At 32.3% G+C, this 15,311-nt stretch overlaps 4 protein-coding genes and 1 long non-coding RNA gene across 5 annotated transcripts in view; 1 reads left to right on the top strand and 4 right to left on the bottom strand.

The window, feature by feature from the left end:
* The first annotated feature begins 21 nt into the window (after window positions 1-21).
* LOC111708942 (uncharacterized) lies at window positions 22-1,084 on the top strand. Its single transcript, XM_023482455.1, has 2 exons — window positions 22-210; window positions 522-1,084. The coding sequence occupies exons 1-2, from the start codon at window positions 154-156 to the stop codon at window positions 987-989; spliced, it is 525 nt and encodes a 174-aa protein (XP_023338223.1). The 5' UTR covers window positions 22-153; the 3' UTR covers window positions 990-1,084.
* A 955-nt stretch (window positions 1,085-2,039) lies between these two features.
* LOC111708937 (uncharacterized) lies at window positions 2,040-6,372 on the bottom strand. The gene is made up of 5 exons (XR_002766761.1): window positions 6,270-6,372; window positions 5,631-5,709; window positions 3,295-3,334; window positions 2,674-2,747; window positions 2,040-2,082 (listed from the first exon to the last, which is right to left on the bottom strand). It is a non-coding gene; the product is annotated as an uncharacterized LOC111708937 (long non-coding RNA).
* A 1,882-nt stretch (window positions 6,373-8,254) lies between these two features.
* LOC111708940 (WD repeat-containing protein WRAP73-like) lies at window positions 8,255-11,789 on the bottom strand. The gene is made up of 6 exons (XM_023482454.1): window positions 11,691-11,789; window positions 11,048-11,097; window positions 10,104-10,158; window positions 9,212-9,273; window positions 9,046-9,096; window positions 8,255-8,348 (listed from the first exon to the last, which is right to left on the bottom strand). The coding sequence occupies exons 1-6, from the start codon at window positions 11,778-11,780 to the stop codon at window positions 8,255-8,257; spliced, it is 402 nt and encodes a 133-aa protein (XP_023338222.1). The 5' UTR covers window positions 11,781-11,789.
* On the bottom strand, window positions 11,729-14,681 carry LOC111708935 (DNA-directed RNA polymerases I, II, and III subunit RPABC3). Its single transcript, XM_023482450.1, has 6 exons — window positions 14,593-14,681; window positions 13,816-13,884; window positions 13,213-13,298; window positions 12,934-13,032; window positions 12,370-12,454; window positions 11,729-12,014 (listed from the first exon to the last, which is right to left on the bottom strand). Exons 1-6 carry the CDS (start codon window positions 14,629-14,631, stop codon window positions 11,940-11,942), a joined length of 453 nt encoding a protein of 150 aa, XP_023338218.1. The 5' UTR covers window positions 14,632-14,681; the 3' UTR covers window positions 11,729-11,939.
* The window catches only part of LOC111708934 (DNA-directed RNA polymerases I, II, and III subunit RPABC1), a 5,116-nt gene continuing 4,435 nt past the window's right edge, over window positions 14,631-15,311 (bottom strand). Inside the window, exons 7-8 of the mRNA XM_023482449.1 lie at window positions 14,928-15,026; window positions 14,631-14,795 (exon numbers count right to left, since the gene is read on the bottom strand). Of these exons, the coding sequence (XP_023338217.1) occupies window positions 14,747-14,795; window positions 14,928-15,026 (148 nt within the window). The 3' untranslated portion in view covers window positions 14,631-14,746. The remainder of the gene's footprint in view (window positions 14,796-14,927; window positions 15,027-15,311) is intronic.

The following is a 15,311-nucleotide window of genomic DNA, read 5'->3' as shown; positions in this document are numbered from 1 at the left end:
TGACAGGGGAGGGGGCGGGGGGCCGGGGTCTCCACTTGACCAGCCCCAGCCCCTAGCGAGTAGCAGCGGTCAGTTTTGTTGAATATATAAACCAGGAGGGACATATCATCTTCAGTTCAAATACAACATTTTATATCACAACAACAAGGAAAAATGGTGACTTTTCTTAAAAAAGACGATCTTTGGGATCCTATCTTCCGTCTTATCCAGGTAGTGTTAGTTATCATTGTAAAAATTGTTCAAAGTTGTTTACATAGATTCACAAAGTTGTTCTTGAAACCTTTATCTGATCAATAATGTTAAATATATCTTCGTTTTTCTAGCTTAAAAGTGTTAAGTTTTCTACAAAATCCTCAATATTTTTAGCAGAAATTTGCAAATTCCCATGCCATTCTATAAAAGAAGGGCCACAGGAAATTACGTCCAGTCTCTAAAGAGTTACAAATACCCTTTACAATGAGGAAATTATCGTCAATTAAGTAGAGAAGCCGCAAGTTCTATTTTAACAGTTTATTTATCAGGAGTTGTCTGACAGCTACGAGACTGGAGAGGAGGATGTTTACACTGCTGATCTTAGTACTCTTCCTACAGAGCTGGGGGGACCTTGGTTCAACGCCACCAGCACCAAGAACAACATCACGGTGGAAGAGGACAACCACATCGAGGAGTGTATCGAGGCCTTGGAGCTCGAGTCGTCCTTGCTAGAGCCTATCAAGGTCGAGAACTTTCTTCAACCTGTAGATGCTGTTGATGCTTCTAATATTGAAGTGATCAACGGAGAGGAAACTGCAGCAGCTAAAGATCAGGAGAAGAGCAGCAAACCTGCTCCCAGCAGTAGTCGGCAGCGTGGTTCCAGGAGGCAGAAAGGACAGCTGTACGAGACTGTGAACAGGAACGGACTGTACTACCAGCTGTTAAATCAGAGGACCAGGAACATGATCTCAGGGGATTTGGAAGACTTCACCAGATCAAGAAAGACAAAAAAATAAATGTTCAGTGTTTTTGTAAATACTGTAAATAGTCTTAAATTTTGTGTGAATAGCTCCCATAGAAAATTAATAAATTACAAAAAAATTAATTTTGCCTGAAAAATTAAAAAGCTTTAAGTAACTTGTAAAATGTGTTAAAAAAATTTTTTAAAATAAGAAAGATACGAAAATGTTTAGCGTTTTTGTAAAGCATTATATTTTCCTAAATATTTTGAAAAAAAATATAAACATTTGGGCTCAAGCGTCGTGTCGAGTGTCGAGTAACTTGCAATTCGAAAAAGCAACGTTATTTAAAAACAATATTTTATCAGAAAGAAACTGAAAGAGATGAATTTTTCTGTGTTATGATAATATTTTCTTTAAGAAATTATCAAAAATTCGTTTTGTTATGCAAACTAAAAGGCTAATTTCAGGAGAAGTCGGTAACTATCACAAAAACAAGAATGACCAAAGACCGGGGGGGATGNGGGGGGGGGGGCAGAAACCGTCTCCCCCTCTTGTTGAAGAACACCATGTTTTATATATAAAATATATATTGTTACTTTCCTGTACCGTACCTTCGTGTAGCGCGTGGAAGTGATCAATTTCATGTACAAGTGTCCAAGCTGAACAGTTTTACTATTTCAAACATTGAAATACTTTGAAATGTTCAAACTTAAAATATTACTAAGTCCGTGTGAATCTGTTTCAATGAATTACGATAATTGTTTTGTTTAAAACATTGGTGAAAATAAAAATATTAAAAAAAGAATTAACATCAAATCAAATGTTGCATTTAGTCCAGAACATTTTTCTATTGTTCGTTTCATTATGACGTTACACACTGTCGGTGGTTACTGCAGTACTCTCACCGAATGAATTCTAGGTTTTAGTGGAGAGTAGATGAGGATATTTAACTTCTGGTGGGAGAGGAGTAAAAAAATACTCCCCGCCCCCAAATTTTTCAAAACCCAAACAATAAATGTATCCTTTCTATGGGTTTAAACTCTATATTTTATCTTAAAATGTAAAACTATGATTCCCTGAAGTGTTGAATATTCGTATTTTGTTATCATAACTTCCAACTGCAAACAGTTCCCCATTTTTAGTAAACCTAAAAAATCAAATTGTAACAAAAGAATTTAAAACATCCTATGCTCTTACAAACTACCTAGCCTGTTTGCCCCCCTGTTACAAAATAAATTACTTAGCTTTTCCAGCTAAAATATATACTACCTAGCTTGTTTGACCCCCAGCTATTTTATAAACTACCTAGCTTGTTTGACCCCCAGCTAAAATATATACTACCTAGCTTGTTTGACCCCCACCTGTTAAATAAACTACCTAGCTTGTTTGAGCCCCAGTTATTATATAAACTACCTAACTTGTTTGACCCCCGGCTTTTATATAAACTACCTAGCTTGTTTGACCTCCAGCTATTATATAAACTACCTAGCTTGTTTGAGCCCCAGCTATTATATAAACTACCTAACTTGTTTGACCCCCAGCTATTATATAAACTACCTAACTTGTTTGATCCCCCAGATATTATATAAACTACCTAGCTTGTTTGAACCCCAGCTATTATATAAACTACCTAGCTTGTTTGACCCCCAGCTATTTTATAAACTACCTAGCTTGTTTGACCCCCAGCTATTATATAAACTACCTAGCTTGTTTAACCCCCAGCTACTATATAAACTACCTAGCTTGTTTGACTCCCAGCTGATGTTGATAAGCTGAATAGTCAAGTTGAAGTCTCCCGTCAACACTGTAAACCTACGAATATAAATCAATTATGGAATTCAAGAAAAACGAAATATTCCCAAAACCAATTGTTTTCAAAGTTAAAATGTTTTAAGGAGAAACAAAACCGAACACAACATCTATATATTAATTTAGCTTGTCTATCTGTATGTTTCTACCAATAAACGTCAAAACGGCTGAACCGATCGGGCCCAAATTTTGAGTGGGACCTCAAGTGACCCCAGGGAAGGTTTATGAATGATCAAAATTATTTAATTTGTGTTAAAAAGTTTTTTATTTTTATAAAATTTTAAAATGCACGATATAAAAATATGAAATCCGCAAACTTTTTTTGTTTTTGTTTTATACTGTACAAAGAGAAGATGCTCACAGATAAAGCCACTTTTAAAAGTTGAAAAAGAAGATGGACGCGAAGCGTCCTAAAAACCTAGTTTTTGTAAAAACATGGTTGGACTGAATAGGTTTTTCTAAGTCTCCCTGTTAAAAATTAAAGTCAGGTTCTTATTATTTGATCCGGGGCTTCCATATTTAAACACAAATTGAATTTCTAAAATACTACCTGTATCCTGTAGTTCAGTGGTGTATCCCATATTACAAAACTGAAAAAATATATTTTAAAAATTAATTGGTTCCTGGATCCGGATCCGCACAAATATAAATATCAACTGTTAACTATAAGGAGAGATTAATAAAAACGTTCTAATCTATTAAAGTTTCAGCATGAAAATAAGCAAAAAAAAGATTTTTCCCTTTCAATTTTTCAATTGTTTAAATTGACCAATACATCTTGAAGACATGTTCAGAACCTGGGTTCAGATCCGGTATAGGATCCAGATCCATCATTTCCCGGGCGGATCCTGGATCCAGATCAAAATCAAAATAAAATGGATCCCAAGCAATTGCAAAATCAATGGCGACAATTTATAAACATAAATAACGGAGAGAACAATCATTTCAATTTTTCAATTGTTTAAATTGACCAATACATCTTGAAGACATGTTCAGAACCTGGGTTCGGATCCGGTATAGGATCCAGATCCATCATTTCCCGGGCGGATCCTGGATCCAGATCCGCATCAAAATAAAATGGATCCCAAGCAATTGCAAAATCAATGGCGACAATTTATAAACATAAATAACGGAGAGAACAATCATTCCAATATTCCAATATCCAAAATGTGCATAAACAGACAGACAAATAGACTGACAGACAAATAATTAACTGACTAGAAGCTACTATCTTGTAGGATATAAGAAACTAGAGTTATATTACTTAGCTAAAATTTACTAAAGGGGCCGGGAGGGGGGTTGTTCAAATATAAAAATAAATTCATGAATTGAATAATTTTCAAGATTCCAATGAAGTATTACAAAGTTCTAGTTGACACTGCAAACTTAACTAAACTATTCTTGATACAAAGATAAAGAAGTAGAAAGATAGATAGATAGATAGAATACCAGAAGGATAGATAGATAGATAGATAGAATACTAGATAGATAAATAGATAGTGAGATAGATTAAACACTAGAAGGATAGATAGACAGATAGAATACTAAAAGGGATAGATAGATTGATAAAATAATCATGAATAATAAAAATACACCATAGATTAGATAGATAGAAAATGCTAGAAAGACAATAATAAATAGGAAAAGGTCATTCCGCCCCCCCCTGTATCCGCTCCTGATTATATATAGATAGGCAGATATACAGATAAGTAGATAGGTAGAAAATGCTGTTTTGGATAAGCAGATATACAGATAAGTAGATAGGTAGAAAATGCTTTTTAGGATAAGCAGATATAAAGATTCAGACGAAACTCTTACAGATTACAGCTTTCTCAGTAGGTATCACTATACTAAATCAAAGAATTATTGAATTATTTGTAAAGACGATATCGAATTCGTCACTGAATTCCCATGTTTTTTGGGACACCCTGTAGATAAATAAATAGTAAACAAAAATGTACTTATTAATATATTTCTAAAGATAAGGAACCTGATTTTCTTCTTGTCATTTTAAAGATTAAAAAATATATTTGAGAGCGTCTTTCGAAATTTGTCTATCTAAATAAATGTTGCTGGGGTGTTTAATCCAATAAACATCTTAACGATTAAACGATTGAATTTGGGACCGCACATCTTATAGAAGGTAAGGCTGGCCAAAATAAAGACAAAATAAAAAAAAAATTTAAAAAAAGAATTTCGATTTTAAAAATCTTGGTATGGAAACAAGAAAATCTGCAACAAAAAATAGGTTTTTGAAGTAGAAAGAAAAATTGGTGTCATGGAAAGCAACAAACAAAAGCATAAAATTTTTTTTAAATGGGACACAAAGGCACCCCCAAAATCTTAGAATAAAAATATGAATTTCTATTTGCTATGCCTGCTAGCTTGTTGGTATCCAATAAACATCTAAATGATTAAATTAATCAGGAAAATTTTTTTGAAGGACCGCAAATCATTTTAGAGACGGAATATGGCCGGCAAGGATTTCAAAAGTTAGAAATCTAAGGTTGCAACAGCAAAATCTGCAAAAAAGCTATTTTTTTTTTCTCTGGTAGAATTGGAGACAATGATGAATTTAGGGTGTAAAAAGAAAGGGTGAAAAATCATGTCCAATTTTTCATTGCCGGGGGCCCATCCCATAGATCAAAACACATTACTTCACAAAATTGTATAAATTCCCCTGTAGTATCAGTATTGATTATACCAACGAGGTTATAGTGTATAGAGTGTAAATGTATAGGCAAGAGCGTACTTCATATTTGATCATTATACTGTATGTTAGGCCTTCTGTCATTTACTAGTGAACAGCTGTTAGTGTAAAGTCCAGCTAAAAAGGCTGGCAGGCAGACAACTATCCACCCCCTCCCCATGTTTAGTGTCTATTACCTGTCCTCTGATGGATTCCAGATAATACCATTTAAATCCTCAGTATCTACTTCTATCTGCCTTACCAGGCTCCAGTCGTCTAATTATGTACAAGGTCATGCACAAAGTTATAAGATCATATACATGATTATGTGCAAGATCATTTACAAGATCATGTACAAGGTCATGTACAAGGTCATGCACAAGGTCATATAAAAAGTCGTGTACAAGGTCATGTACAAAGTCATGTACAAGGTCATGTACAAGGTCATATACAAGGTCATGTACAAGGTCATGTACAAGGTCATGTACAAGGTCATGTACAAGGTCATGTACAAGGTCACGTACAAGATAATGTACAAGATCATGTAGACGGTCATGTAGAATGTCATGTACGAGGTCATGTGTACGTGGTGATGTACGTGGTAATACAAGGTCATGTACATGGTAATGTACAGGATCATGTATAAGGTTCAGCAATAGGTCATCGTCGTTTTCATGGTCATGGTCATGGTCATGGTCATGGTCATGGTCATGGTTGCAGTCATAATTCATGGTCAAGGATAATATAATTTAAACATATTTTCTCAAAATAAAAATAAATGAATATCATAATTAATTATTATTTGAGTATAGCACTTAATGGTTAGTATTGAATACCTGTAGTTAAAATATTAATTAGATCTCTACAACCAGCTCTCTCCCCCACTAATCCAAAACTTTTATCCTATTAAGAGAGTGCACATGAATTCTAAAACGGAGGTTTATGGATGATTGAACTTTAAAAATTTTGCCTCTAACAAAATTCGTTTTCTTTAATTTTAAAAATCCACTAAATTTATTAATAAAATCCACGAAATTTATTAATAAAATCCACGAAATTTTGTTGTTGTTTTTGTTTTACAATTGTATCCAAAAAGAACTATGTTCACAATTTAAATAGAAGATGAGTGCGAAGCACCCTAAAAGTCTAGTTATAATAAATTCTCTGTGACGAAACAACAGATTTTATCAAAAAGTAGTAACATCGGATGATAAACAAAGATGCTGATCGTCAGAATCAGAGTTTTCCCATTTCAACCATTTTACCCAACGGTAAGTCAAGAACTTTTGAAAAAACGCGTGCCATGAAGGATTCACAACGTTACTTTGAGAATCCAGTAATATCTGCATTTGTCGTGGAAAAAATCTATCTAAGAAAACAACCCATGGATTTCTACTTCAATTGTGGTTTCTCAACAGAAGTAACTTGCATATTTATACTGCAGAAAATCATGAAGGAATTATCAGAATTAAAATTAGAAAAACTACCATATCCTCCACATTATTAATCAGATAAAGGTTTCAAGGATATCGTTGTGAACGGGCGTTGCCATCTTTGCATTAAAGGGTTGAACTCACGCTTCCCTAAGAGAAGTTTTTATCAGATATTAAAAATATAAAAAATATAATGAATAAACAATAAATTGTTAAGTGCAAAGACGGTTTAAAATGTTTATTGTGTTTAATTTTAGTTTTTTTTTTCTTGCAGATATGTTTATTTTGTGTTAATATGCTAACCATTACAGAGAATTTCTCTCAAAATCAGCTTAAAGTATCAGCGTTGATTCAACATATTTAAGTTACAAAACGGAAAGGTGTACAGGGTGATTTTTTAATGTCGATTTTTTTTGCATCGTGCTTAATCGGATGAAAAATCCGTAATATTAAATGTTAAGAAAATCTCCCAATTACATACAGTTACTGTCTAACATTTAATTAATCCCGAAGTAATAATGGCTAAATCCAGAAAAAAATATTACATTAACAAGGCTCTCTTAAACAGGATAAACAGTGTAAAAACTACGAAATATTTCTCTATTTTTGCCCTTAAATAATTTTTTCAAAAAATTTGAAGGACCCTAGATCTGTGAAGAGATCTTGTAGAATACGATTCCAGCTTTTAAATATTAAATTCTTCCTCCATGTGATGGAAAAAAGTCAAATTGTTGAAAAATACCAGGCTCTAAGTTTGTAAGTTGTAAGCCTCCTTAAGCAGCAGCACATAAAGATTAACAATGCTGTAGATAATCAATTTATGTATCAAATGTCATGTAATAACGAGTTAATAAATATTAAAATTATTATTTTGTTGTACCTTGTTTTGCTTTGGTAAACACTGAACATATAAAAAATCAACTTTTAAAATCAGCCTGTACAATGTGAATAACACGCTATACAATAAACATATTTTTTTCTCTCCTAAAAATCCCTTCTACCCCCTCTTAAAACTATGATTTAACATAAATGTGTGAAGTAGAAAAATGGTAAAAATCAATATATTCTACTTTGATATTCAGTGTCCAAATTTAATGAATTGAAGCTGCGTCTCAAATCCCCCAAATACCGGTTTAATTGAGCGGCGGCTTAAATCTTAAATAATTGAATATATTTTTAAGTGGAATCAATCATATTTGAGCTGTTGCTTAAATTTAAGCCGCGGCTCAAATACTTTAAATTCGTCCTCGCATATTTTAATATTAAAAGCTAATTTTGATTTTCAAATAAGAATCTTTTAAAATTTTTAACCCCGCTTACCTCACGCACAGAAGGTTGTAATTTTTCTATATGCTTTCGTAACAAAATATTGAAGACGACATATGAAATTATTTATAAAATATCTGACCTGAAGTTGTAATTATGTGCCTAGAGTCCTGAGACCATTCTACTTTAAGTATCCCTCCCATTCCCTCATATATTCTACAAACAAGAATTAGCCTAATAAAATATAAAATTTAAATCTAAAGATTTGTTTTAGTAAAATGCATTTTTCTAGAAATTAGGCGACTCTACACTCTACACTCCTACACAACTACACTAGACACTCTACCCTCCTACACTCCTACACTCCTACACTCCTACACTCCTACACTCCTCCCTTAACCCTCTACACGCTACACGCTACATCTCTACATCTCTACATCTCTACATCTCTACATCTCTACATCTCTACATCTCTACATCTCTACATCTCTACATCTCTACATCCCTACATCCCTACATCCCTACATCCCTACATCCCTACATCTCTACATCTCTACATCTCTACATCTCTACATCTCTACATCTCTACATCTCTACATCTCTACATCTCTACATCTCTACATCTCTACATCTCTACATCTCTACATCTCTACATCTCTACATCTCTACATCTCTACATCTCTACATCTCTACACTCTACACTCTACACTCTCCAGAGCTGCAACATTATCAAAGTGAAAAAAATAAATCACTTTAGGATTGAGAAACAATGTCTTAAAGACTGTCTTTGCTTTATTTTGCGCACCAAAGCCTGGCATACTAACATAATATTTAACTATATGTAACACTAAAACTTTTTACATTTTCTATCTTTCCAATTCATTTATAATATATCAAGTTTTTCTCTAATTACCTTCCGCTCCATTCCGGGGAGTTAATGGAAAATAGATGAACAACTCCACCACTGTAATAAACATTAAACAACATTAAAAGTTTTTATTAAAATAATTGAAGTCATAACTTTGTATTGTGAATCTCGGGATGAAGCATCTAGTATAAAGTAGAACAAATATTCTCACCTGTAGTTAGCTGCTAGTATAAAGTTACTATCTGGACTAAACTCAATATAATCAATACATTCCTAAAATAAATATCAATCAATCAATCAATTCAGTCAATCAATTAATCAATCAATCAATTATCAATCACAATTTTCCCCGTGTCTTATGTTTTTTTTTGCATCCAATGAACTTCAATCGCGGACTAAAACTTTCTATGTGAATTATGGCCATCTCGATTAAAAATGTCTCTTCCATAAAAGTGTGTGAATTCTTAAAAAAACACCAATATAAACAGGAAAGTTGCTAAATTTTGTTTTGCCTTTTTTAAAGTTTTGATTAACCCCGGGAATCCTGACGAAGTATATAACAAAATTTCTGATTTCTTAAATAACATTCATGAGGTTACATTTATATACATAAAGTTATGATCTGTTTGTTTGTCCGATCATAACTCAGGAACCCCTGGACCGATTTTCCTCAAATTTTGGTTGGATAACTCGGGAGAACCTTGGGAATGTTCTTAGATTGGTTTTAAGATTCTGAGTTCGTAATTTAAGACCAAGTTCGGGTAAATGGCGGGAGCAACTATGAGTACCCATACATCACATTTATATGCAGATAATGTTAACATCAATAAAAACGAATATTGAGTTCATCAAATTAAAAAAAAAGACTTTTTCCTTTGGACGATTTTTTTACTTTGTTGTTTTTTGACATTTTTTTGGCCTTTCTTTCCTTTTGTTTTCTTTTTTCTTTTTTGCTCTTTTTGTCCCAATAGCAGAAAATAGAAGAGATGAGAATTTTTAACATAATTTGATAATCATTATATAAATTAGTTTAATAAGGTGCAACGGGGAGTTTAGCTCGCAGATTAAATTATTACCATAAAAAATTATAAATTAAATAATACCTTAGAAGTAAATACTTCCAGTACTTCTATACTTGCAGCATCCCATATACTTGTTCTAAATATTAATTTTGCATCATGCTGTAAAATAAATCTTGAACTTTTTAGAACCAATTTTTTAATACATACACTCGGAGTACACAGTTTTATTGAAAGTGATTCTAAGTAGACAAGGAGGACCGGTCATAGGCAATTTCGTCACTTCATGTTTGTTGTTTAAATAAAACATCTTGAAGTTAACTTTTCAATAAACTGTTTCGTGGATTTTTTATTCACTTAAAGTGAACTTGCACACGCGTCTAAACCTCAAATTTTCTTTTCCTTATATCTTTGCATATTGGTTCTCTGCTAAATCTAATAGTTAAACATTGAAATATCAAGGTGTACACTGTACACCATAAGAATGTATGGATACGAAGATTAGAAGATCAGAATTTGAGTTTAATTCCTAAGAGGTTTTAGAGGAACAATATTGCAGTTCGCTAGAACTCCACTCTGCAGTACAGTTGACTATCTGCAGTACAGTAGACTATCTGCAGTACAGTAGACTATCAGCAGTACAGTAGACTATCTGCAATACAGTAGAATATCTGCAATACAGTAGACTATCTGCAGTACAGTAGACTATCTGCATTACAGTGTACTATCTGCAATACAGTAGACTATCAACAGTACAGTAGACTATCTGCAGTACAGTAGACTATCTGCATCACAGTAGACTATTTGCAGTACAGTAGACTATCTGCAGTACAGTAGACTATCTGCATTACAGTAGACTATCTGCAGTACAGTAGACTATCTGCATTACAGTAGACTATCTGCAGTACAGAAGACTATCAACAGTACAGTAGACTATCAACAGTACAGTAAACTATCTGAAGTACAGTAGACTAACTGAACTACAGTAGACTATCTGCAGTACATTAGACCATCTGCAGTACACTTACCTAGTACCACATGAAGATGCAAGCAGATGTCCACAATCTGACCATTTTAACTAAATACATTTTGAAATTTTATAAAATTTTTAAAAATTGGTAAATATTAAAAACAATAATAATGTTTATTCCCCCGCCCCCCACCGGCCTCTCCTTTATCCTCGGTTAAAAAGTGTTTAACTTAAAAAAATCAGACATAATAAATTTAACAAATAATCAATCAATCAATCAATCAATCAATCAATCAAACAAACAAACAATCGGTCAATCAATCATTCCGTAGAAGTCAGGGCTGATCCTTCGTCCAAAGAGAAAAACATTCGTAAATACGATTAAAATATTAATGTTTCAATTGGATGCGACTCATGTCTAGTGTCTAGTACTGACAAATGACTACTAGTCAGTAGTCAAATTAAATCAAATCAGACTCTAAGGGACGCTCTGCGACCACATAACAAATCTTGAAATGACTAATTCTTAAACTACTATTTCGGGTTAAGAAAATTTCCGGACTAGAACAGGTTAAGCCTAAAGAGAGGGAGCCAAGCGCTGTGGCAAGGACAAAATAATACTTTTATAATATTCTCCATGATTTTTTATATTACACACACACACAAAATTTGTAAACCGGTTTTTAAATTGATTTTTTTACCTGACTATTCTGCAGTTTAATAGGTTCCGAAAAATTCATTTTTCTGAAGAAAAAAAAATACAAAATAAGGTACTTTTTGAGAGAAATCATGTACACAGCTCACACCTTTATCAAATACTGTACATAATAGCATGGAATGTACAACTGTAAGTATTTAAAAAAAACACTTAAGTAAATATACAATTTAGTTATTGGGTGAGCTGAGAGCGGTGTACATAAGTCTGTGTACATGGATCATGAATATGTACACTAGAAGGCCAGTTTCTTCATGAGTAGATAAACCGTCTGATCCATCTCAAACCCGTGCAGATTATTCGCATCTCCCTAAACAGAATTCAAATATTCTAAAGGGACTGTAAGCATAAGATTTCAGCGTTTTTAAAGGTTTAATTTTGATAATTCCTAATTGTTTCCTGCAGAAGAAATGCGCACGTCAATCATAGTATAGAAACCTTATTTGAAAAAGTCAGTTTTAAAAATGATAAAAAAAACTGACATCTCATTCATAGCTTTTCCCATTGTGAATCGGGCATTGCCATGTTTGCATGGAGGTTTAATAACGCTTACAGTCCCTTTGGTATACAGTATGGCACATCAACCTGTGTATAAGGAAGACGACATTTGAACAATCTTCAGTATACTTGATGTTATCAAGCAAATAGTTAAAACATAAGGTTACCTGTAGTCTCATGAGTAAACCTCCGTAGGAAACATATGCTGCTAATCTTCCAGTTCCCTCTTGCACATTATCATCCCCTTCAATCCTTAATAAATGAATAAATGAATAAATGAATAAATGAATAAATGAATAAATGAATAAATGAATAAATGAATAAATGAATAAATGAATAAATGAATAAACAAACAAATGAATAAATGAATAAATGAATAAATGAATAAATGAATAATCCAATGAATGATTTAATGAATAAATGAATTAATGAATAATGGAATGAATAAATAAATAAATTAATAAATAAAAAAGTAAATGAATCAATCACATGAACAAATGAATAAATAAATAGATTGGAAATAGTCAAATAAATGAATAAATATTTAAATTAATGATTAAAAGATTAAAAGGACTGAACAAATGAAACAAATGAATTAATCAAACAAAAGAAATGAATAAATATTAAAATTGATGAATAAATTGATGAATGACAAGAGAAATAATGAGGAATGAGAAATGAGAAATGAGTAAATAAAATGAATAAATCTATAAAAATGTAGAAATGCTAACCTGTATATTTTACCAAACATTACATACTCGAAACTATCTGCTCGACTTGGACCAGAGTCCAGGGGGGACCAGTCACTCTGATCTGCAAACCCATCCTCTCTACAAATATAGATAAGATAGATAGATAGATGGATAAATAGATAGATAGATATCTATCTATCTAAGACTTGAGGCTAAGACGAGTCTAAACTTATCTCCGAGATCTACCGGATATATAGATAGATATAGATAGATAGATAGAAATAGAAAGATAGATAGATAGATAGAGTTGATATATACCTAAGACTTGAGGCTAAGACGAGTCTAAACTTATCTCCAAGATCTACCGGATATATCCAGGTATTCACATCCAGGATTAAATCCATCTACAATACAATCTTATCCTCAACACTAGAATTATTGAAAGGTTAAAGGGACCGAGGACGTAAATTTGTAATTTGTAAAATTAATTGCGAATTTGATGCAGATTTTCTTGGTTGTAAATTAAATTGCGATTGCTTTTGTAACATTGACATGCGTAGTTATGTTCAATACATAAGAAACAAGAAAAAGGAAATTGAAAGATTTGATCTAGTCTGAAGACTTCTTCTCGTTGTTATTCAGAAAAACGGTAATCTTGTTAACTGTAAGGATTACTAGAATTTGCGTGGACAGTATGTTGGAAAGTGAAATAATTAGGCTCTGGTAGGATTGATCAATTTCTTTGAAAATATTTAATAGGAGTGTGATATTTTTCTAATAATTTTACAGACGCAATTTTTAAACATGTTTTAAAAATGCACTTTTCACAAAAATTTAATTTCAGAATATTTGATTGGTTGATTGATTGATCGATTTATTATTAGGTTGATTAATAGTTTAAAGACGGATGAAATTGATTTCCTTGAATGATTCTGATTCACAATGTAATCTGGAGGTTCGGTCAAACTTCTTCCCCTCGGGATCTATATCCTAAATTATTTGAAAATTTCTCAATTATTTAAAAATCATCCTGAATTTGTTTAAAACCGTCCTAAATTATCTAAAAATTATCCTAATTATTTGAAAATAAATATCGTTAATTATTTGATAATTATCCTAGTATGAGAAATATCTTAATTTATCTAAAAATTATCCTTAATTATTAAAAAGTTATCCTAAATACTAAGTTATCCTAAATACTAAGTTATCCTAAATACTAAGTTATCCTAAATACTAAGTTATCCTAAATACTAAGTTATCCTAAATACTAAGTTATCCTAAATACTAAGTTATCCTAAATACTAAGTTATCCTAAATACTATGGAATCATCCTGAATTATTTTAACTATCCTAAATTATATGAAAGTTATTGTAAATCATTTCAATACTACCGTAAATTATCTAAAAAAATCAATTATTTGAAGATTATCCTAAACCATCTTAGAATTAATTATTTAAAAATTGGCCTAACTCATTTGAGAATGTATCCGAAATTATTTATCTTAAAAACAAAATTCTAAGAAATAAATTAAGATTGCAATAACAACCCCGAGCATGGGAAAAAAATATTTCAAAACTTTAGAGATAACCACAATAGTTTAATTTCTTATACCTGGAAGTGTAAATCAAAAATATTTGTCTCTACTGAAAAAAAACTAGATATAAATTAAACCTATTTAATAAAAAGAAATATTTTACCTTGACATCAAAAATATCTTCAAAAAGTACTCCGGCCATTTTTTCTAAAAAAAAAACAGGTACAATAGGAATATTTCAACTGAAATCTGAAAAGATCAAAGAATTTTTTAATCGTCAAAAATCTCAAGATATCGTTGATTGATTGATTGATGGTTCAGACGACTAATCTGTATGAGATATATCGCCCGGCAGTCTCAGAAGACCTGAAAATATAAAAACTAAAAGTACATGGTAATTTAAGAGACGAGCAATTATTCTTAGCTATCGACATGCCTTTCTAGATTATAACAAACATAATAATCATGATGATCTACCGCATCTTGATATTGACCTACCTGATAATCTTGACGACCTGCCCCCTCTTGAGTCCGAAGTATCTGGCTACGGGGTCTCCAGCCTGGATCCTCATCAACATGTTGTCCTTCAGCTTGTACCTGGAGACAACAAAAAATGTGTTTTTAAATTTTAATATATTTTTCCCTACGAACCTAGAATTACATTTATTATTATTCATATTAAGGGTCTGTCCTAGAGAACGCTTTTTGGACCCCCCCTCCTCTCAATTTTGTACATTATATTATTTTTCAACAAAATTAACAATATTTATTTTGTATTTTCAGGATTAGGTTAAGTTAAGACAATTTCTGGGCTGAGCGCTGCGGCTAAGACATGCTAGGGGGCCTGGAGCCGCGGCCTCATCTCCAATTTTGAACATGTGT

This window comes from Eurytemora carolleeae, unplaced genomic scaffold (genome assembly GCF_000591075.1).
Source record: "Eurytemora carolleeae unplaced genomic scaffold, Eaff_2.0 scaffold919, whole genome shotgun sequence".
In the NCBI taxonomy this organism is placed as follows: Eukaryota; Metazoa; Arthropoda; class Copepoda; order Calanoida; family Temoridae; genus Eurytemora; species Eurytemora carolleeae.
Note: the sequence above shows the minus strand (reverse complement) of the source record. Positions and strands in the feature narration are given on the sequence as shown.

Excerpts from the sequence above, each read along its gene's own strand:
- LOC111708935 (XM_023482450.1), bottom strand. The coding sequence starts at position 14,631 with ATGGCCGGAGTACTTTTTGAAGATATTTTTGATGTCAAG. Across the intron at positions 13,885-14,592 it reads AAGATATTTTTGATGTCAAG|GATATAGATCCCGAGGGGAA; the intron begins GTAAAATATTTC and ends CAAATAATTTAG. Across the intron at positions 13,299-13,815 it reads GTGAATCAGAATCATTCAAG|ATGGATTTAATCCTGGATGT; the intron begins GAAATCAATTTC and ends ATTGTATTGTAG.
- LOC111708940 (XM_023482454.1), bottom strand. The coding sequence starts at position 11,780 with ATGATTTCTCTCAAAAAGTACCTTATTTTGTATTTTTTTTTCTTCAGA. Across the intron at positions 11,098-11,690 it reads TTAAACTGCAGAATAGTCAG|TTAAAATGGTCAGATTGTGG; the intron begins GTAAAAAAATCA and ends AAATGTATTTAG. Across the intron at positions 9,097-9,211 it reads ATACTAGCAGCTAACTACAG|TGGTGGAGTTGTTCATCTAT; the intron begins GTGAGAATATTT and ends TGTTTATTACAG.
- LOC111708942 (XM_023482455.1), top strand. The coding sequence starts at position 154 with ATGGTGACTTTTCTTAAAAAAGACGATCTTTGGGATCCTATCTTCCGT. Across the intron at positions 211-521 it reads CTATCTTCCGTCTTATCCAG|GAGTTGTCTGACAGCTACGA; the intron begins GTAGTGTTAGTT and ends TTTATTTATCAG.